Consider the following 22,334-nt stretch of genomic DNA (forward strand, 5'->3'; position numbering starts at 1 on the left):
CTAACGATCCGCTTCTCTACTAGAGTGCCTCTCGGAGCTCGGAGCAGGGAGAGACCGCCAGGGGGCCCCGCCATTTCTTGTTTATCGTCTCGACTCTCGAGTGCGGGCACGCCGGACACGCAATTTGGTAAATGGTAAATCCGCTGAGAAACTCGTTCGGAACTCGGACGACACGACGGTAAATGGCCCTGGCCAGCCGGTAGACACGAGCGAACTTGGTGGAATCCAATCATCGTCGTTGGCCGACCGATCCGACGATTCCGACGACGGTCTCGTGGTCGCTCGATGAGTCACCGGTAACCCCGGCAGCACGGCAGCTTCTTTTTTCCTTCCCTCTCTTCTTCCCTGCAAGTGACAGAAGGTGCGTGTAATTCGTAGTGTGCATATTAATGGTACGTAGACGTAGTGAAATCAGAAAGTAGAGCTAATATAAATAGGGCTAATATCGAATCGTCGAATAAGGTCGAGTTGCTCGGTTGCTGATTCCATGGAGACGTTCATAGAAAAAACAGTGCAACAGAAAAGCGAGAGAGAGAGAGAAAGAGAGAAGAAATAGGAGAACAGATACAGAGACGACAGAGACAGAGGGAGAACTCCCACTGCAGCTGCGAGATCGGAGCGATTGGGCACGATCGGATGCGCCCGAGCCCCCATCTCTGCCGGGCGCGCCTCTCGCCGGAACGTTCAATGCTGAACGCACGCACACACACCGTATACACAGCGGCGGGATCGTGCGGTAATCATTAATTAATAGTGTTTTGGCTCGTACGACAGCCGGTGGCAGTGTGGCGTGACCGTCAAAGCGAGCGAGAATAGTCATGCGGCCGAATAAGCTCGTTATCTCGATTGTGTCAGAGCCGCGCCTCGTGGTGGTGGGATGCTGATAGCGGTCGTAATTCGTAATGATAGCGAGAGACTTGGACAGGCAGTTACGAAGCGTACCGCTTCGCCGGATTCTAGCTCAGCCGCAGTGAGACGTTGCGCGGCCGCCCGGCCTTATCGTCGCCCTCCTCCATTCTGGCGCTAATCGGAGCACCATTCCGGTAGCGCACGCGCGCGTTACCCGCTAACAGAAACGGCACGAGCACGCGCGCGTTCTCTCTCTCTCTCTCTCTCTCTCTCTCTCTCGCCTCATTCTCGCCCGTCCTCGGTGGCACGTTTCGGATCACGCGTTACATCGTTACATACCCAAGTGGCTGCAGCGGCTCCGGGTGAGTGCGCGCGCGGTGTGTCCTCTCGCCGAGATCTATCCGATGTCAGTTTCTCCTTCTCACTCTCTCGTTACGTGTCCATTTATGTAGAAGTACGTCTTCTTCGTGTACCTCAATTTAATCTTGCTGGCCGACCTCGATGATTGCACCAATGATTTATGTTGATTAATTTCTGTGGCGTGATCTCCAGAGATTTCTTTCGAAACGTCTTACCGTTGTGTCGCTAGTTGGGCATTCCGCATTCTTGTGCGTCATGACGAGTCATCTGTGATGATTTAATAAATATGTAAAAAGCACGAGCGTGTGCTATTTGCGATATGTCATTTCGATCACTCGAGTTTTCCACAATCCGAGTCATTAGCCATTTCTTCTTGTTACCATGAATATCTCTGTTTGCAGGACACAGAGAAATGAAGAATATTCTCCTAAATATATCGGCCACTTTTTGGTCGCCGGACATTTGGTTACCTTCCAACATTACATGGGAGGATATCAGTCCGAATGCAGACAATAAGTATGCGAATTATCAGCATTTAATATTTCCGCTGCCCATGGCATTTGTTCTTCTAGGAATGAGATATACTCTTGAAAGGTAAGTTTCTTAAGCCTTATTGTATTGGTCATACGAGTTTTATATCTCATCTTCAATATTAATGTTTCACTTTCAAAGAAATTAAATTCACATTCCTATTGAAAAGTTTACAATCAATGAAATGTGGTGCAAAATGTAATATTTAATATATGATAAAGAATTTATATGAATTTCTAAAATAAAAAAAAATATATAATCTAATTTTTTAATTAGATTATTACACTTTTTAATTAGGTATTGGTTCGCTCCCTTTGGAAGATCACTTAGTATAAAAAATACTAGAAGCAAAAGGGCAGCACCCAATGAGATATTAGAAAAAGCATATCTTAGTAAGAAAACTAAGCGTAAACAGGTGAGTGACTAATGTGAAAAAATTTAATATCATTAGTATTATATAGGTACAACTCTAATTACTAATATAGTCATGATTTATAAAATCAATGATCTATGACCTATGATCTATGGTCTATGATCAATGATGATGATAAAATTGTTATAGAGATCAAGTTTTTTATCGATTAAGAGATATAAATATTAGAATTAAAATATAGATTAAATAGCACTATTGATGTACGTATTGATTAAATACTACTTTTATGCATATTATCTGTTACGTCAGCATTTTGTAACACACAATCGTGTTTTAAGATTTTGGCATTGGCTAAACAATTAGACTGGTCTGAAAGACAAGTGGAGAGATGGCTTCGGCTGCGTCGCTCTCAAGACAAGCCGTCTACTCTTACAAAATTCTGTGAAAGTTGGTTAGTCATCGTCTTAATGTATCGTTTTGCATCGTGCATAAACATCGCATTAACAAATCATATATGCGCGATCTCTCTTTTTTTTTTTCAGTTGGAGATGTTTTTATTATACGTACTCGTTCTTCTATGGCCTTGTTGTCCTATGGGATAAACCGTGGCTCTGGGACATAAAGCATTGTTATTACAATTACCCCTATCATCCTGTTACCAGTGATATATGGTGGTATTACATGATATCAATGGCATTTTACTGGGCATTAAGCTTCTCTCAATTCTTCGATGTGAGAAGGAAAGATTTCTGGCAGATGTTTATTCATCACATAGCCACAATTTCACTTATGTGTTTCTCGTGGGTTGGAAACCTAACTAGGATCGGCAGTCTGGTCTTGCTTGTGCACGATTCCGCGGATATATTCTTGGAGGTAAGAATACTGTGGTACTGCTCTCGAAGGAGCAAGCACGTGCACGACGGCATTCTACATTTCGATTTATACGCTCTGTTAATTCGCAGGCGGCAAAAATATCCAAGTATGCAAATTATCAGAAAATTTGTGATTGTATATTCGTCGTGTTTACAATTCTCTGGATTGGAACGCGTATTGGTGTGTATCCATTTTGGATAATTTATAGGTACGTATTGTTATATCTAAATTTTAATCGATTGAATGTATCTCGGGTGCGGATTATGTGATACTGATTTGGATTCTATTACATATTACAGCACATCTATAGAAGCGCCTAAGATAGTACCGATGTTCCCTGCGTATTATATCTTTAATTCTTTATTAATCTTACTACTGCTTCTCCACGCAATTTGGACTTATGTAATCCTTCAGATCGCATACCGTGCTTTCAATGCTGGTCAGGTATGTGCTGCTGATTTATATAAATTGTCGCGTGCACGTTCGTTGGGACATTTTCTCGATATTAATGAACGAACGCTATATGCTAATCTTTTCTTGTGGAAAACCTATTACAGATGGAGGGTGATATTCGCAGTAATAGCAGCGACGAAGTATCCGACACTTCGGTCAATAATACTCCCATAAACAGTACCGCAACGTACACTAACAAGTCAACGTCGAAACCAAAAACCCACTAACAAGACACATGCTATATAGGTTATTATTTAAAACATTGATTCCAAGGCAGAAAATTCATCCGGACGTCCAGCCAGGTGCTAATCTTTCTTCCTACAAGTATAATAAAATGTCAAATGTGACTTTAATCTTATAATTCGAGACGCTAACGTTAACATAACTGTTTATCTCTCATAAAATTAAAATATATACTTTCTCCCATTTCCCTTTCATTAGTATTTCCCCTCAAAACAATCCAATGCTTTGACAAATCTGCCTTTGTCACACGTTTCTCACAATCAGTCTCAAATATATTTGCGTTTATAAATGCATTATACATATATATATATAAAGGACAACGAAAGAAGGAACAAACAAGTACGGACAAACCTTGAAATATCAACACGTATTCGTACCGCTAATTTAAGTAACTTTTCCTTATTTAAGAATTTAATTATAAAAGTATACACATTTCCTTTCGAACGAATTCTTAATGCTTAGTTAAGATAAGAATGGACCAAAGCCGCCAAGACGTTCGGTGACTTCGCCTCCGCTGAGTCTCTCCGAGTCTAATATCGCGTACGTACTTTGAAAATAATGTATTTATTTTCGTATATACTTTGTGAGCATCAGTCAGTTATCAGATAAGCATAAGAAGAATTCTCGAATAATAAATTTCTATCGATTAATCACACACGATTCTCTCTTATTCCATCTCTCGATGCAAAACTCGAGCGATCAATTAAACTGTGCGCTAGTGCATGATTCACAAATTGCGACAATATAATTTTAAGCTTAGGCGCATCGCAATATATTCCGCGATATCTATATCGCTTGAAAATTAACCCCAAAAAAAGGCAACTTTTATATATATATATATAAGATTAACGAATAAATGTTACGTAAATTGTACGTTGTGTACTTACGCACGAGTCTTCACGAATCATCCGTATTAATTATTCTTACGTAATACTAGCACTCGCAATCGTCCTCGTGTATCTCCAATAAAATTTTCCTGCTGATTCTCGGACGCTCCCGTTTTTTGCTTCTTTGCCCTCTGCCCCTCTTTTAATATATTTACGTATATATATATATATATATATACACACACAATACACATACATACATATTAGAGCGTGTCATTTTGGAACAACTTTTTTTTTCATTTCACGAATAGCATATATACTTCCAGGAAGGTAAAATAAGATACCTGTTAAATTTTTAGGCCTTAATATTAATATTAACAGGTCGCTTATCACGATTTTTTATTTTTCATTTAGTAAAATACAAAAATTTTATAACTATCTAACAAACAGTAATACAGCATTGCGCCACATAGATTTTTTGTAGTAAATTTACCGCTCTACAAAAAAGATCTCTTATCATTTTTTCATAAATTCAACCGTTCAAAAGATATTTAAAGTTAAAGTTTGATAAATTTTATAAAACTCGTTTTTGCTTCTTATGAATTTTGTATCATAGAAGCAGGAAAGTAGTTGTTTCCACAAAAAACAGTTGTGGCCATTTGTAATGGTCTCAACAGATTTACTAATTCTTCCATCTTCGTCCATTGTTCCTCCGTTATTTTAAGTTTTTTAGCTATAGAAAAAGTAGTCACATTCCTATCAGCTAAAACATTTGATATGGGCAAACGGTTTGCAATAAGTTTTTCCAGCATCTCAAATGTGGAATTCCATCTTGTTTTTACACTCTGAATTAATTTTGATGGTTTTATATTTAGTTGTGCTTGCTTTGATTGCAAAGTTGTGGTAGCTACGGTTGAATGGCGAAAATGTCCCACTACTTTTCCAGCCTTCTGACAAATCTCTTGTATTTCTGGATATGCTAGAGCTTCATTTACGACAAGCTGTAGAGTATGAGCTGCACAAGTAAGACCGTCTTGCTCTTGAATTTCAATCATATCACGCACTGCATTCACAACATTAGCCGCATTGTCAGTCACTACCGCTTATACTTTTTCAGAAATTTCCAATTTCGTAAAAATTTTGCTAATAGCCTCGGAAAGGTTGCTGTGTGTCGCTCTATCATCAGCTGGGTCGAAAGGGTGTACGATTTAGATTTCCACTTATCATCTATTAAATGTACTGTCATAGTAAGGTATGAGTGTTGTGCTAATGATGTCCAGCAGTCAGAAGTGCACGCCACAGTAGATACAACCCTCAATTCTTCACGAATTTTGTCCTTAACTTCAGTATACAAATTATTTAATCTTTTTTTAAAAGTACTTTCTTTGCAAATTTTATAATTTGGCTCAATAACAGACATAAAATTATAAAACCAGAACATGAGACGAATGATAGAGGAAGTTGAGTCGTAGCAATCATCTTCGTTAAACTTTGATCGATGATTTCTGACCTTTCGGCACTACATGAACGTCCATTCTTGTAAATGCTCGTAGGACGTCGATGACGCTTCCTACGATTTTGCGTTGAAAATTCTTCATTTGACAACATGGATGAACATGGAGTGGCTGAATATGATGATGGTGTTGAGGAATTAAGTACTTATAGATTCTCCTCTAATTGTCTGTCTTTATCTGAATTATCCATGTTTTCCTCATCCACATCCTCATCGTGTGATAGTCTAAAAATGAGAAAACATTATAGCGGGGTTTAACGCCGTGATACATATGGACAAGTGCGATTTTCAATATAAGAAAATATGGTAATGTTTTACATTAAATATACGAGCAAGTGACTCATAAGCGGCAAGACCAACCATACACAGAAGGAACAGTTGTTAAAATATATAAAAAGTTTATGCAAAATACAAATCTGAAAATAGTTTTATTGGATTAATAAAATTATTTCCTCCGTTTATTTTATTATAGTTTGTCAAAACACATATCAAAGCATTTTGATACTTTAACAAATTAATAGGATATAAATCAGCAAATAATTTTGATGATTTAACAAAATTATTTTCAATACTTGGCACAAATTTTTGATATTTTAGCAAAACTGTTCTTTCCGTGTATATTTAAACAATACAGCTAACATTTATATTATTTATTATTTACTTATTAATTTAATATTTACTTATATATATATATATATATATATATATATATTTATTAACTTACTTTCTTTTCTTGATTTGAGGATGTAAGCCATGGATTTTCCGCAAATGATTACCAATTGCGCCAGTTGAGCCGCCGACACAACTCAATCCGTTATCTACATCATCACTACATATATTGCAGTACGCTTTATCGTTTTTTCTTTTGGCATATTCCCATACCCAACTCTTTCCCTGTTTTCCCATTATGCGTTCAACGTTGATGTCAAAGTTAACGTGTTTTCGTTTAAACGTATAGCAAGTCCTAGACTGACTGATAAATGATTAGTGATTACGCGACAAAAGTACCAGGTAGGCGTAAACAAAACAAAACTTGTTTTGTTTGTTTCATACCTACTTTATGCCATGTAATCATCTAAAAACAACATAACTATCCAGATTATTTAGTTTAAAAATGTAACGCGTTATCATTACCGTTACTCGTTAGCAATTTGAAAAAGCAACTTGTTACCGTTATCGTTACTATAAGAAAGTAACAATTCGTTATTTTTTTATAACACTAAAATAAAATACGTGATTGATTAAAAAAAAATTATTATTTTTATAGATACTTAGGTATATATACATAGATATACGTATGTACAATTTAAACATACAGTAAACAAAAATGTACAATAAAAATTTAAACATTTTATAATAGTAACATTTTGTAATACTAAAATAGAATACGTAATTAATTTTAAAATGTAATTATTACTTTTGTTCTATATATTATATGAAACGTACAGCAAACAGAAACATATATACAATAATAAAACTTTAAACATACAATATACATTAAAATTAATTTGTTATGTAAAAATAAATTAAGCTTGCATTTATAATTACACATAAAATTAATTTCTTCGTGTTGCTTGCATTATTTGCACTCAATTTCATTGCTTTTATACCAGCATCCGAATGCGTATTTGTTTTGTTCTAAGTCCAAGAAGTGCAAGCAGCGCGAACAAATCTAAATACTTCTGATTTATTGAATAGAAATGACTAAGTAACGATGAAAGTAACGAATTCGTTTCCGTTACTGTAAAAATGTGACGACGTCACCGGAAAGAAAGTAACGGTAACGATATTACAAATAATACATTACTTCCCAATTCTGACTATATTTGCAATAAATATTTCATTAATAAAGTACATTCAAAAATAAAACACTTAAGAAAGGGATAATAAACATTTATAGAAAAACGTTTTTAGTAAACGGATGTGCTATAAATATACGTGTAAACGTTTAAACGTTTACACTGAAAAAAAATTTGCTTATTTTTAGTAAATATATTTACTAAAATTAGATTTACTTAATTTAAATAAATGTTAAATTGTAAAACTTATTAATTTGACTATAGTAAACTGAAGCATTAAAATCAGAAAATGTTTTCATCTTGAAACATTTACTTAAATCAAATTCAGGTTTACTATATTACAGTATAATAGTTATTGAAATATAGTAAATAAATTTTTAAAATACTAAATCCGAATCTTTTAATTTTAGAAATGGCACTTTAATAAATATTTGCTTAAATTCACGTTTCCAAAATTATAAAAATAATAAATAGTGTACTTTAAAGAAATAAATATTTTTTTTAGTGCAATTTATTACATTTGAGGAAACGTATACTGAAATAAAGTTAATATATTCGACAAAAAAGGAAAGGAATATTTTATTTGTAAGCATTTTTAACTCGACGGAATCCTATAAGTTCGTAACGACGCGCGACGCTGCTAGATGGCGTATGATGGGAAACGTTTCTCAAATTTAAAATATATCCAACCATAATATATAAGCAGACCCGCTGCGAGGCGAAAACCACAGAGTCCACTATCGTAAGTGGAAGAATCCCTTCTCTACGTGAGTATTTCTTGGCGTTTGGATGCCAATTTAGTATATGTTTTAAAAAATTTTTTTAAAGTTTTTACTTATAGGTAAATAATTTATAGAAAAATTATTTTCTTAAATTAAATAAATATTATTAGAAAATCGGTAACTTATAAAAAATAAGATTCATATTTCTATAAATATTGACTATATATTGTACAAAATACTTCTTCAAGTTTATGAATTTTTTACTTAATAAGAAAATGCATTTTATTGAAAGTAATAAATATAATTAGAAAATTACTAATTAGTAAAAAATAAAAATTATATTTCAATAATCATTGACTGTACTGCAGTAAATACTTGTTATAATTAATAAATTATTTTCTTTATTAAGGGAATTATGTTTTTTAAATAAGTAAATAAGTTTCTTATTTTAAAAAAATACGTTTACAGTTGTATGCAAACTCGCCGCATTTACTAAAATTAAGGAAATTTTCTTTTTTTTTAGTAATTTTTTTTTTCAGTGTATCAGGCTTAGACTTAAAACACGTGTATTCGGAAAAACGTTTATGCAACACGTGCATGGAAAGTGCCCCATTACGCACGCTACGCGTGCGTGATAGACCATTTTCCAGGCACTTGCAACATAAAATAGGGAGTGTAAGCCGTGTGTAAAGATGAAAATTCCCGGGTGCGGTTACCGCACTCGCCTTCGGCTCGTGCGTAAACTCCACACCCGGGAATTTTCATCTTACCTCACTTGTTACACAAATAACTATTCTAATAAACGGATATGCTAATTACACGTATAAACGTGATCCGTTTAAACGTATAATAGCGAGCCCTAATCTAAACCCACTTTTTGCTAACTCTTAATAGGCTCTTGCCCCGCGCCGTGGTCAGGGTGGTCCCGGCATTCATTCGTGTTCCGAGGGCACCTCGGCAGAGCACGAAACAAAAATTAAAAATATTAAGATAAAGTTTTAAATTTGTCAAAGAATCGACGCGTAGTTCAATAAGTTAGAAAATATAGGTGTATATGTATATACATATATCGATGATTTATGATTACAGTTAAGCAAAATGGCCTGACAAGCAGCAAGTGTAGCGTCCACGCGACGGTTGGTCCTGGCGAGTGAAGTTGGCCATGTGACTTACGAAATTCTCTCCGCCATGTAAGACTCGTCGCGTCTACCTGCGGGGCATCACGGGCCGACGGGATCGTCGAGCGGATCGTATAGGCATCTCCGACGTCCGGCAATCCTTCCATCATCGTGTAATAAAGTACGCGCCGCGTCGCGAGATTAATACCGGGAGTGCCGTGCAAAGTGTCGCGCGATCATGAGCGACGATATCGTCGATTTTTGCTCGTGAATGTCGTGAGTGAGTGCGTCGACGGAGATGCACATTGGTGAAGGACCACGGAGAGGAGGAGGGGGCCTGGGAGGCATCGGGCAACGGCGGAACGACCGTAAGGTGAGTAATATTCGTTTATTATTTTGCTGTCCCGTGGCGAATTCCACCACTTTCTCAAGCGCGACGTGATTCGCCCTTACGTTATACTCGAATCATTAATTCCATTACTCGTACAATCGGTACAATACAAGTATCGATTATCTTGGGCACTGCAATGCTTTAATGTAAAAATATTTGTATGTTTCAGATAATTTTTCTGATCAACGTAGTATTACAACTCCGCTGTTGCGCATCGGCCGGTGAGTGATTTTTTATTTTAATGTCAAGGCAACAATATAATGCACATACTCATATTCTTAAATTAAAAAGTAAATTCTGTAAATTAAAATATTTGTATCAAATTCAGACTTATTTACGATTACAAAACAAAGAAAAATTGAAATTCAAGGTAGTAATTTTTCTTTGTTTTGTAATCGTAAATAAGTCTGAATTTGATACGAATATTTTAATTTACAGACTTTACTTTTTAATTTAAGAATATGAGAATGTGTAATTAATAAAACTCGAAGAAAAGAATTGTATTAAAGGCCGTAGCCGGATAAGAAAGGTCAATGTGTCTCCACACGGCTCATGCTCATTTCTTTTGGCTTTGATTGCTATCAGTGTCACTTACAATTTAGTCAAATATTAGCCCTTGATATTGGACCGTTTTGCTGTAAAAAAATAAAAATAAAAATTTTGAAAATAATTAATATCTTTTGATCGGGTTAACCGATTTTAATGAAATTTTAATATGTCGTAGATATTATTGAGACATATTTGTGGAAAATTCGGGAAAGGTTTCTGATGACAGAAACAGCAATAAAATAAATAAATAAATGTTCTTGATTTTTTTTAGTTCCGATATCTTTCTTGTACAATTACGAAAAAAATTTTCTAGAATTTTGGAGTAGTTTCCTATCGGACATAATTTTTTGAAAGCAATAAAATGGGTAGGCGGTACTTTTAAAAAATAAAATATTTTTTTTTATTTTTTTAAATATGACATGTTTTTGGTACGATCGCCTTATATTTTATGTAGAATTTTAGGATAGTATTCTACAAGTAATTTTTTCAAACCAATAAAATAAATAAGCGGAAATTTAATAGTATATGGCGATGGTACCAAAAAACTGATATTTTTGAAAAAAAAAATTATTCTTTAAAGTACCTTCTACCCATTTTATTGGCTCGAAAAAATTACTTGTAGAATACTATCCCAAAATTCTACATAAAATATATGGCAATCGTACCAAAAGCGTCATATTAAAAAAAATAAAAAAATCTTTATTTTTTAAAAGTACCGCCTACACATTTTATTGCTTTCAAAAAATTATGTCCGATAGGAAACGACTCCAAGATTCTATATACATATATATGGGGCATTCTTTCTCAACGAGAGACCCCCCGCCCTCAGAGTTAGTTTTGACGTAGAGTTCTAATATAGCTTAAAATTTAGGTAATTATATCTACTTTTAAATGCAAAGTGGCAAAATAAAAAATTCAAGATGGCCGATTTAATATGGCGGACAATGTACATAAAATTGCTTAAATTTTGCTTGAAACTTGTTACTCGGGGGTTTTTGGTGTCGCTGAACACGAATCTGACATTAGATTTTTAAAATTCAAAATGGCGGATCCAATATGGTGGATTTTTTAAAATTATATCGAATTTACATGAAAATTTTTACAGGGGGGTTTAAGGTGATTGAATAGAAATGTGACATAAGATATTCAAAATTGAAATAAAGGCGGATCCAACACAATGTTTCCAAAGCATAATAAATAGCAAGACAAGTTTTCAGTCCAATAAGCAAAGGCAAAGCAATATGAAAGTTCAGGCAGTGAAGGCAAGACTAGTTAAGGTTCCAACTAGTAAAAGTAAGACACGTTGCTGGTCCAACCAGCAAAGTAATGACTAGTTAAGGGCTCAACCAGTAAAGGCAAGACAATACCATAATCCAACCAGTAAAGGTAGGACTACTGAAGTTCAATCCTGTAAAAGTAAGAGTAGTCGGTTGTCCAACCAGAGAAGGCAAGATGATGATTAACTCTAAAGCGTCCCATATCGCTGCCTGGACGATGCGCCGCTGCGCCTCCTCGACGCCTCTCGGGCTGGTTCGCCCCTCCGTGTCCTCCGTCGGTTTGTCGGCAGGTTTCTTGGCGGGTTTTTTGATTCGCTGCTTCTTGACCATTGGCTGGGTCAAGATTCGGTCGTCCGTGACGATGGGTTGTTGCTTCGCGTGAACCACGTCGTGCTCGACTGCAGCCGCTGGCTGCATACTCCCCGTCAGCGGGGAATCCAAGTTAGCTGCCGATTTGCCGCTCATCAAGTCGATCGTGCACGACTGTTGTTGACGCTTCTGTAGTTGTCTGCGTATGCGTCGTTTTTCAAGGTTGTCCTCGTGCTCGGATCTGAATATGGCGCGTGTTTTGCTACTCGCCTTCTGAGCCGCTGCACGTCTTCCCTTAATTTTGGTGGTCATCACGACGCTGTCTTCGTGATTGATCTCCACTTGCATCTTGTCGTGAAAAGTGTCCCTCGATTCAGTTTCATCGGTCTCCGGTTCGCTTTTCGGCTCGTCGAATTCACTGCCCGTAGCCGTGTGTGTGTCGTCGTTCTTTTTCGTCAACACGCTTCGTCGATCGCTCGTCTCGTTGTCCTCCTCGTCGTCGTCGTCGTCCTCGTTGTCGGTGCTACCCGGCTCCGACTCGGGATCACCCGTGGCTCGCTCCATTTGGCCGCTGGTACTCGGTTGTGGGCTGTTACTCGGCCGTGGGGTCAGTTGGCCGCTCGGTGGTCGTTGGCCTTCCCTCACGTCTCGCGTATCCGTCAGTATCGTACCCAGCATTTGTTCTGGCGTACGACACTTTTCGCGATTGTTATTTGCGTCGCACTTTTTCACGTCGATCGCCGTGTCCTCGAGTAATTTGGCGCTCGCACGAATGTCACGCCCGTTCATCGTAACGATAATTTGATACGGCGGTTGGTCATCATGAATCGTGTATCGCGACGATACCGCGATCATCGCGTCCGCCACTAATTGATTTTCGGGCTCGCGGATCACTTTAATGTTCTCACACACGCTGTCTGGGTGTCCCTTGAGACGTTCCAAGTTCATTATTGCACGCACAATTTGCTGGTTTTCGAGCAGTCCCTCCCTTACGGAATCGTGCTCACTGGCGTAGGGATCAGTGGGAAGCTCCCTCACATAAGCCTCAGCCAGCTCCAATATTTGCTGCGCTCGTTGTCGTTGTTCTTCGGCTACGGTGTTATTGCTCAATTTCCGTATCACCGCCTGTCGCCTCTCCTTATTCGACAAGATACGTTTCTCCATTTTCGGCACTCGATTTCGGAAGTCAAAATGACAATAACTATTTTAATATCAAAGTTAATAGGTCAGAACATTCTCAGTTGGAGCATTGGAATATCTTTTTATTAGCAATTGTTTATTGTCCTGAACAAGGAAGCAATGATTTTTTAATATTTCTGGGACTGGTGGAGCTTCGCTGAATCTTTTTTTGAGGAATCTTTCCACTTTTTCATGCATTTTGCGACTGTAGTATAATACTTTTATACTTGTGAAATGATTCTGACTCCATTCGACAAGTTTTTCAACTGATAAAATGGCTTCAGCCGGCTTAAGCAAAAGACTATTTCTTGCAGCTTCTCGTTTGAACAACGCTCCAATACCATCTGACGCTCTTTTTCCGTGCGCAGTCGCATGAACATGCCATTCAGCTCTAACTCCAAAGTCTTCTTCATGATTAATCAAGTTTTTCATGTGGAATTTGTTTTTGAAGTGTTGCTTGGCCCCATCGCTAAAATAAATAATTTTTCTTACGTCCAGGTTCTCCTTTAAATAGGGTATTAACATTTCTTGCATGGTGTAAACTGCGGCAGTATCATGATGTGTACTTTCTGATAAAAATACAAGGCTCTTGTGTTTAATTGTGGATTTTTTTTTGAAATAACACAACAGGAAAGACTGTGCATTGTGTGTTATTAAAATGGAATGCTTGAGATGCATCTTGAGCAATGTACTTGTAGTTCTCAGAAAAATCCAAAACAACTAACACTTCACCATCATCTAAATTGCCTTTTTTAACATTAAAAAGTTGCGACTGCTGTTTCGCTAAGAATGAGTGAGGTTTCAAAAGTAGAAACTTATTGCTCAATTCTTCTATAAATTCTGCTGTGGGGATGATTTGAGTTTGCAATGTTGACCTGTCTGTGCCAGCCCATGCTCTAAATTGTACGTGATGAATATTTTTCTCCTCTAATAATTGCAGTATGTATTGAGAAAAGTCTGCAATGCTTGGGCACTCATCACATTCACCAAGAAAGCAATTCTCACTCGGATTTTCGCAAGTGATTTGTTGTAAAAAATCCTTATAACTTTTATTTCGATTTTCACAATTTTCAGTTAGCTTTGCAATATTAATCGCATCCAATAACAACTTACAATTGTGATGAATAATACAGACACAGACGGAATGGATTCCACTGCCACCAGCAAGGATACATTCTTTTGGATGAAGTTGTGCAAATTTGCTAAAACTTACGGGAAAGTCTTCGTTACTTTCTTTGTATAAACAAAAGAGACTCTTCAAATCTAAAAGTAAAAGACGTTTCTGCATCAATGAACGTCCTTCCTCATTCTTTACAGAGACAACATCTTTCTTGCCAGGCATTATCCTACTATTTTCGTCACTAGTATAAAAGATCACTATATTTTTTACAGTAGATTTTGATAATGCTTTGCCAGCCTTCATTGTAGTCTCTGCCAAAACGCTATTTGCATCTCTAAGGTCTTTAGCTTTCTTTGCAAATGACCAACTGCAGCCAAGTTCTTCTGAAATCTTTTTGGCACTCCATGTTTTCGGAAGTATGGTGAGAATACGTAATCTCAACGGATAAAAAACAGTAAGGTAGCCCTTCCTTTTTTCAATAGTTAAAAAATAATTTTATAAATTATTAATAATTGTAATAATAAATTTATATCTAAACTATAAAAGTATGTGTGTATATATATATATACACACAACAATGTATAAAATTATTGCTTCCTCATAGAGGAAGCTTTGTGATGGTGAAAAAAAAATTTTCGAGATTTTGATAGAAATAGGTTTAGAACGTTCTAAAATGTCGAAAAATCGTATTAAAAAATGTCCGGAAGTGTGCGTGCGTGCGTGCGTGTACGGATTTTTTGTACACGCATCTACTTCTGCAATTTTTTAGATACCGGGTTGAAATTTTTCACACAAATAGAGTATCATAGAAAGTATGGTCTCCTCAAATTTTATTAAAATCGGTTGACCGGTATAGATTTTATTGGAATTTTGTTTTTTTTAGAAAAGTGTGTTTTATCCTATAGCTTTCTTAATATTTGAGATAGCGATCTATATCTAATTCTATTAAATTTTTCAGTTTTTCTACCCCTATTTCATATATAATTAATTAAGATTTGGTTAATTAGTTCTGGAGTTACTGACGTTTGAAATTTCGGAGAATCCGTACATAAATATGAAAAATTTTTTTTTCGAGATTTTGATGGAAATAGGTCTAGAAAAAATAAAATAAAATAATTTATTAAAATATATGAAATAGTGGTAGAAAGACTGAAAAATATAATAAAATAGAAATAGATCGATATCTCTAGAGGTAACCCTAGCCGTACACAATCTTCAAGGCGCGATTAACGTCGTTGATAGTTACTGTTTTCCGGTGTGCAAATTTAGTATAGATGAGCATCACCTATAACGTCCTTTAAAAATCTTCGTAATACAGTTCAATTTTTTGTAAGTAGAGATTATATAGGAGAGGAATAAAGAAGCGTGAATTTATTAGAAAAAAAATAGAACAAACGACGTCAATTCGATCGAAATAAAAATAGTATTACAAAAACTTTTTTTTAAGAGAAAATATAAAATACGGTTAGTAGGAACTAGCCTGTTTGACACATTTATACATGCGGTTGCGTTTTTTTGTACTGAAAACTTTTTTTGATCCAGCTAATATCAGAGAGAAACCTATGAGCGGCCGTAGACACGATTTAGGCGATCATAGTATAGCAGACATAAAAATCATCTATGCGCACGTATTTCATTTTGCTCAATTCTTAATTTGGTGACCCTCTCCAAATATAGAGAGGGCAGAGCTAGGCAAGATACTTTCAGTGGGTTGCTATTCCTGCTTCCGAGAGGTGGCGATTGAATAAAAACCAACAATTTTTTTGGTCGGATTTGAACTCGGATTTTCCAGCTTTACGGGCCAGCGCACGTACATTGCCGTAGCGTCTTAAGCCTTACGTGAAAATCTTGAGGTTACGTGAACATAAGCTGATCTTACGGCAACGCACAAAGAAAAATGTAACGTAACTAGTCTTACGTTACGTACGTTACGTTACGTTTTTCTTTGTACGTTGCCGTAAGATTAGTTTACATGTCGCATAAGTGCTGGTCTACAACCTTGCCTTGCTTTAAAAGATATTTAAGCTCTAAGCCGTAAGAAATTGACCAATCACAATGGAATTTGAGGAGAACATTTGACTGTAATTGGTCAATTACGGCTTAGAGCTTAAATACCCTTTAAAGCAAGGTTGTAGACCAGCACTAACGTAAGACTTTCACGTAAGTTGTAAGACGCTACGGCAATGACTACCTGCACTGGCCCTTCACTTATAGACCAGCACACATCTCTCTGCGCCACGAGCCTGTAGGTAATATCCACAACTTTGTGGTTCTTTTCCTTCTTATATCCACGATTATTTGGTTCTCTTCCGAAAAGAACAAAAAAATCGTGAATATAGCACGGAAGAGAACCACAAATTCGTGGACATTACCTACGGGATTCATGAACGTTAGCTACGTACTTCAATGTCCGCATTTCATGGACATAGAGGCGCTTTAAAATAAAGTAACAGCTAAATCGCGCCCATGACCGCTCTTGTTATACCTTATCCTATTCTGATGTATCTATAGTTCTATAGATCACTAGTTTACCAGTAATTGCTACATTTATTCGTGAGTAGACTAGATTCCAGAGTTAAATTTTACGTTCAACTGTAGAAAAAAAAAGACAAATTTATAATAATAATAACATTTGAACAAATAATTTGTGCAGTAAAATAAAATTGTTGGTAAATGGAAGTTAAGTCTAATCACAGATCAGGAAACAAGTGGTCCACATTGCATCATGACTCTTGCATAGTGAATGAGATTATGATGTTTTGTGCATTTTATATATGCACTTCCACTAATGTTTTGAATGCTGTAGCAGATTCCTGTGATATTGATCTACTGAAGACAAATTCAATTATTTCTTTTAACAATGAGTACAATTTCCAAAATGGGTCATTATATGATTTCACATTATGTCCAGTAATTACCCCAAAAAGTTTACAAAAAAATTAACATTTCTGAGGTTGTCATTTTAAATTTGCTTTTTGTTGTAAAGTTATTTGCGATACAACGTGGTTTGTTTTGTACATTAGGACCGTAATCAAACATTTGCAAGCTGTAATTGAGATTTGATAAAGTAAAATCAACAATCTCAATAAAATGGTTTGTTATGGGAATCATATCGTAGTGAGCAATACCTTCTAGAACATCATGCATGATATCAACATAAGTATTGTCTATAACGTGAAATGAAGTAATTGCATTGAAAACACACTCTTCTTTGATTCTACTGAGTGAACAGTTTGCTAAAGCTAGATCCATATTATGCAATGCACGTGTTCTCAAAACAGATTTGTTTTCAAGGCAAGTAGTCTCAGAATTAGTACAATAAATTTTGCAAAATCGACATGTATAGTTAGCCCGGAAACTTTCAGCAAATTCACACATAGCATGAAGGCTCAAGTTATCGCCCAATAGTAAACTTAACACAAAATTTTATGAAGATTTCCATTAACAGTAATTGTTATTCCGATTTGTTTTAAAAAAATTTAATTTCTTAGTTAAAGGTGCAAATGTACGTTTATTTCCAAATTCTTTACGATCTTCTGTGTTAAACAGGAGAGTCAAAAAACTATTTTCCAACTGAGATACACATTTTCAGGTGGCAAACATGGTATGTAACAATATACTCTTCCAAGAGCAATACAATGAGATCCTAATGGATTGTTCACTTCCCAGTCATCATAATATACAAACAATGAGAAAACGATAGCGTTATCTTCAAAGCTTTTTCTTTTCTCACGCCAAAGTTTGGACTAAATAAAGTTCGTAATGATATCTGAATCTTTCAGCGAGTTAATATAATACATTCTTTCAATTATTACATATAATAAAGTTATTCCTGATTCTGGAATTCATGTTCTATTAAAATATATAAAAAAGCAATTTTGTTTCTATTTCGAAAAGATATAACAGAAATTTTCGGAAAACGAATTTATAAAGGGCACGCGAAATGAATAGTCGAATAATACTTCTGCGATACATTTTACGGTGGTTGAATCGTTTTTAAGGCGCGTTATTTACCAGTTTCTCATTCGCTCGAGAGACTCGTTCCATTCCGCAGAAATTCTTCGTTAACCCAGATAAGTATCATAAATGTTTTAGTTATGTAAATCATCGCTTATCGCTGAGAACCTTACAAGTTACAAGCAGCTCGATTGCCTGCTTTAAATCAACATTTCAACGGGTCAAAAACAGAACGGTCACTGTCAGCAACTATCTCGAGGTGTTGCTCTCGCGCGTTTGTGAAACAAAAAAAACTTAGGAAAACGACATGGAGGGCGGACATTTGAGGTGGACAGGAGCGCGAAGGGATCGCGACCCCGATTTTAATACGGAACGGATTAATGCCTGCCGGCGATTTTTCACGAGAATTTTTCAGTTTTAGTCGCGGAAGTTAGCCGCGGGAGTATGAAATGAATTATAGTCCAAAGGGCAATATGGGGATGAGAAAGGCGCGCAATCTGCAACAAAACAATCGTGGCGATTGTTTCGTTTAGCTTTATTGATGGGCGATTGAAACCATTGAAAACGAGTAAATTGGATGTCACGAGATTTTATCGAGCCGTTTAGTCCTTAACTCTTGACATCGATATAACTCATTGCAATTGAGATCAAATTCTTGTTATAATATTGTCATAATTAATTTCTGATAAAGCGATGAAGATCACAAAATAATTTTGAGGTAGATTCGCAAGTATTCACGAGGCTTGAGATTCGGCATTGTGCTTTTGTATCAAAGAATTATTTGTAATTTATAATTATTTAGTTGTACTTTAATTTACTGATGCAGTTTTGATGGAAAATATTTATGGACGTTGCATTGGCACGAGGACACTTCGTTAAAAATTGCACGTATACGAACGCACGTACACATAGAATTCGAGATGTGGTATAAAAATCACTAATTGAAGCGATAATAAAGGAATGTTTACGAAAAAAACTGTGCACATGCGTATCCGTATTATAATATCGCGTTGGGTAGAAGTGCATAAAATACAATAGCATTTGCGCGTTTTTTCGATTTTTTTTCAAATCAAAGCAAACGCTCGCGCAGAATTTTACTTATTCAAGATACATAATTAAAAGCATGTTAAATAGATAACATCCTGAGAAAGAAATGGGTATAAGATGTAAAAATATATTATTAGATACGAAAAAGAAACATTCTCATTTTATCACATAATAAACCGGTATTTTGCCGCGAATACATTATGTCACTTCGATTTTTATTTCGGAGATATAAATCGAGGTGTCTTGCTTCAGTAAACAGCCGTGTTGCCTCGACACGCTTATGATTCGTTAATTGTAAGAACAATATACCTGGGTCTAAGGCCAGCTCAGCGAGGACAGAAACCTCGCGTAGAGCAAAAGGGCAAAAGCTGGTTTGATCTCGATGTTCAGTACGCATAGACTGCGAAAGCACGACCTATCGGATCTACATACATTAGTAGTTTTACTATTTTTTAACCTGATAATATTTTACATATTTATTCCTTTTGATCATCTCGATTTTCAAAATATTATTTGCGTCAAGTATATCATTAACAAAATTTATAAGCTGTCTTTTGTAGGATGTAAGTCCACTCTGTTGTCCACTGCTGCTGGACTGTCCTGATGGTTCACTGCTGCTGGACTGTCCTCCTTTTACGTATCGATTATGTATTTCCTTATTACATTGTTTATGATATTATAAGTTAATTGCAACAACATATTTATAAAAAAAATATATTATATATATATATATATATATATATATATATATATATATATATATATATATATATATATTAATTTAAAAAAATACTTCTATTAACAGGAAAATTAATATAAACAATGATAGTTATTTTAAAACAATCCTGTTTTGCAATGAATATTTCATATGATCTCACATCACATTATCTTGTTTTATTTGTTATAAAACCAGTTTTTCAATTATTAGATGGATAAGCTATAAGCATTATGTATAATATGGCGCTTTATAAAAATTAATATAATATATTGTTATATATATAATAAATACAATATACTGCGTTACTGAAATACATGTGTAAGCGCAGAGAAAAATTAACGGAGCTACCGGGACTCGAACTCGGGATTCTTCGCTCACACGCCTAGCACTTAGGCTGCTACCCCACGACTGCTCCACCACTACGCTAATTTCTCCGATCCCTCATCTACTGGCCCTACGGCCCCAAATCTCCTACACATGTTTCTTGTTTTTATAAGGTAATACTTCTATATACATATATTTATATACATATATTCGAAAAAATATTTACAGATATACATGTAGCTGATTGCACTAATTTCTAAAATATTTAATCTTGGACGAATATTTGGGGATTTGGAGAAGAGGTTAAAGGAAACACATGCCTAATTTTATTTTTACGTGGAGAAATCTTCTACTACCGGCCATTCGACCGATAGTCTCCTCTTGTGGGAGGGAGAAGACACCATCGTCTCCGTGAAAGGCGAAGGGAGTGTTGGATTTTTATCGGCTAAAACTACCGCCGTAGAGTTAGCAGACAAATTGAATATTTTGAAATTATTCTTTTTCATATAATTTGGGAATTATTTGGGGAAGTTTGGGAAAATTGTTTAAACATTTGGGAAAGAATAGATTTTTTGTTATTAACAAAATTTATCGAGCGTCAAGTTAGCAGATAGGCGACTATGTTTAATGTTTATTATAAATGGAATCGATTGGAAATTATTTGGGGATGACATCTTTATTGTAATTTTTATTTGGGAAAAATCGCTTTTTTTGTAATTTAAATAAATCTTTGTATTAACGTTTTTTTTCGCTGCACTTCTGCACTAGTACAACAACTAAACTTATTGCACTAGTTCAGAAGTGTAGCGAAAAAGAACAGACCATTATCGGCAGTAGTGTGAAACAGTGCTGCGATTTCGAGCCTCGGCACGCACGCGAATTTCCCCCTCCACTACGCACACAAAAGACGCTCGGTCTATCGGTGTGTCGGCAGCGCTCGGCCGTTCCGAGCGAGACAGAGAATATCACTCCCTCCTTGTCGCTTTCACATAGCTCGCGCGATGGACGAATGTTTTTACGCTGGAAATGCTTCCTCGGTATTTTGGCCTGAATCTGAGTTGCCGGTGCACGATAACCAAAGAGCGATCTTTGGAATAATGTAGAGATGATGTAAAAATGATTAATAAACATGAAAAAAATTGTAATAAAAATGTATATAAAAGTATATTTTTGTTAACAAATATATTTATAGAAATACTATATTTTATATATTATTTATTTATATGTCCAATAACGTGATATATATGTATATACCTATATACATATACGTGTTCCAGAGGATATTGAACTAAATAACAAAGTTGTATAATTTATATAACTTCTTTATTTGTTTCAATATCCTCAATTGTATACCATTCAAATAAATTCTAGTAAGGAATAATTTCTTCATATGAAAATTGTACTATCAGGCAGACGCTTAGAATCAGATAGGTATAGTGGGCTATCTCGGGTTTCACTTTCAGCAATTGTCCAAGAATAACATGATGATCATTCTGAACAGCCATACGCGTCTTGTTTGCAATATTAATCATCTCTTTCTAACTGCCCCCTTAAAAAGAGACGAAGAGTGAGTTTAATCGGTGAATCAAGTTAATCGGAGACTGTGAAATAAGTCCTATGTTGAAGTAGATTATCAGAAGCGAGAAAACATATAAGCTTTTTCTTGTATTATACATTAACAAATGAATATATTCACATTCCAGTACTTATTGTTCAATAGCATATTCGTAAAATATATCAAAAATTATCTTTTTTGTTGTCCTTTGTTAGTAAATAAATATGCAATTCAAACAACATTTCTA

At 35.6% G+C, this 22,334-nt stretch overlaps 1 protein-coding gene across 5 annotated transcripts; it reads left to right on the forward strand.

Annotated features, from left to right (window-relative positions):
- Positions 1 to 51: 51 nt before the first annotated feature.
- LOC112453178 (ceramide synthase 6) lies at positions 52 to 4,673 on the forward strand. 5 transcript variants are annotated; one of them, XM_025013782.1, is made up of 9 exons: positions 52 to 361; positions 463 to 736; positions 1,611 to 1,803; positions 2,017 to 2,155; positions 2,452 to 2,564; positions 2,656 to 2,986; positions 3,076 to 3,194; positions 3,286 to 3,430; positions 3,544 to 4,673. In XM_025013782.1, exons 2-9 carry the CDS (start codon positions 637 to 639, stop codon positions 3,664 to 3,666), a joined length of 1,263 nt encoding a protein of 420 aa, XP_024869550.1. In that variant the 5' UTR covers positions 52 to 361; positions 463 to 636; the 3' UTR covers positions 3,667 to 4,673. The 5 variants fall into 5 exon arrangements, with proteins under 5 accessions (XP_024869550.1, XP_024869553.1, XP_024869552.1 ...); XM_025013783.1 differs by having other exon boundaries at positions 54 to 361; positions 2,038 to 2,155; XM_025013785.1 differs by lacking the exon at positions 463 to 736 and having other exon boundaries at positions 53 to 392.
- Positions 4,674 to 22,334: the final 17,661 nt, after the last annotated feature.

This window comes from Temnothorax curvispinosus, unplaced genomic scaffold (genome assembly GCF_003070985.1).
Source record: "Temnothorax curvispinosus isolate PA1 unplaced genomic scaffold, ASM307098v1 QBEX01004104.1, whole genome shotgun sequence".
NCBI lineage: Eukaryota > Metazoa > Arthropoda > Insecta > Hymenoptera > Formicidae > Temnothorax > Temnothorax curvispinosus.

What these genes read in the sequence shown, in the direction of transcription:
- LOC112453178 (XM_025013782.1), top strand. Translation starts at nt 637, where the DNA reads ATGCGCCCGAGCCCCCATCTCTGCCGGGCGCGCCTCTCGCCGGAACGT. An exon ending in ATGAGATATACTCTTGAAAG is followed by an intron (nt 1,804 to 2,016) that starts GTAAGTTTCTTA and finishes TTTTTTAATTAG; the next exon opens with ATTATTACACTTTTTAATTA. An exon ending in CCATTTTGGATAATTTATAG is followed by an intron (nt 3,195 to 3,285) that starts GTACGTATTGTT and finishes TACATATTACAG; the next exon opens with CACATCTATAGAAGCGCCTA.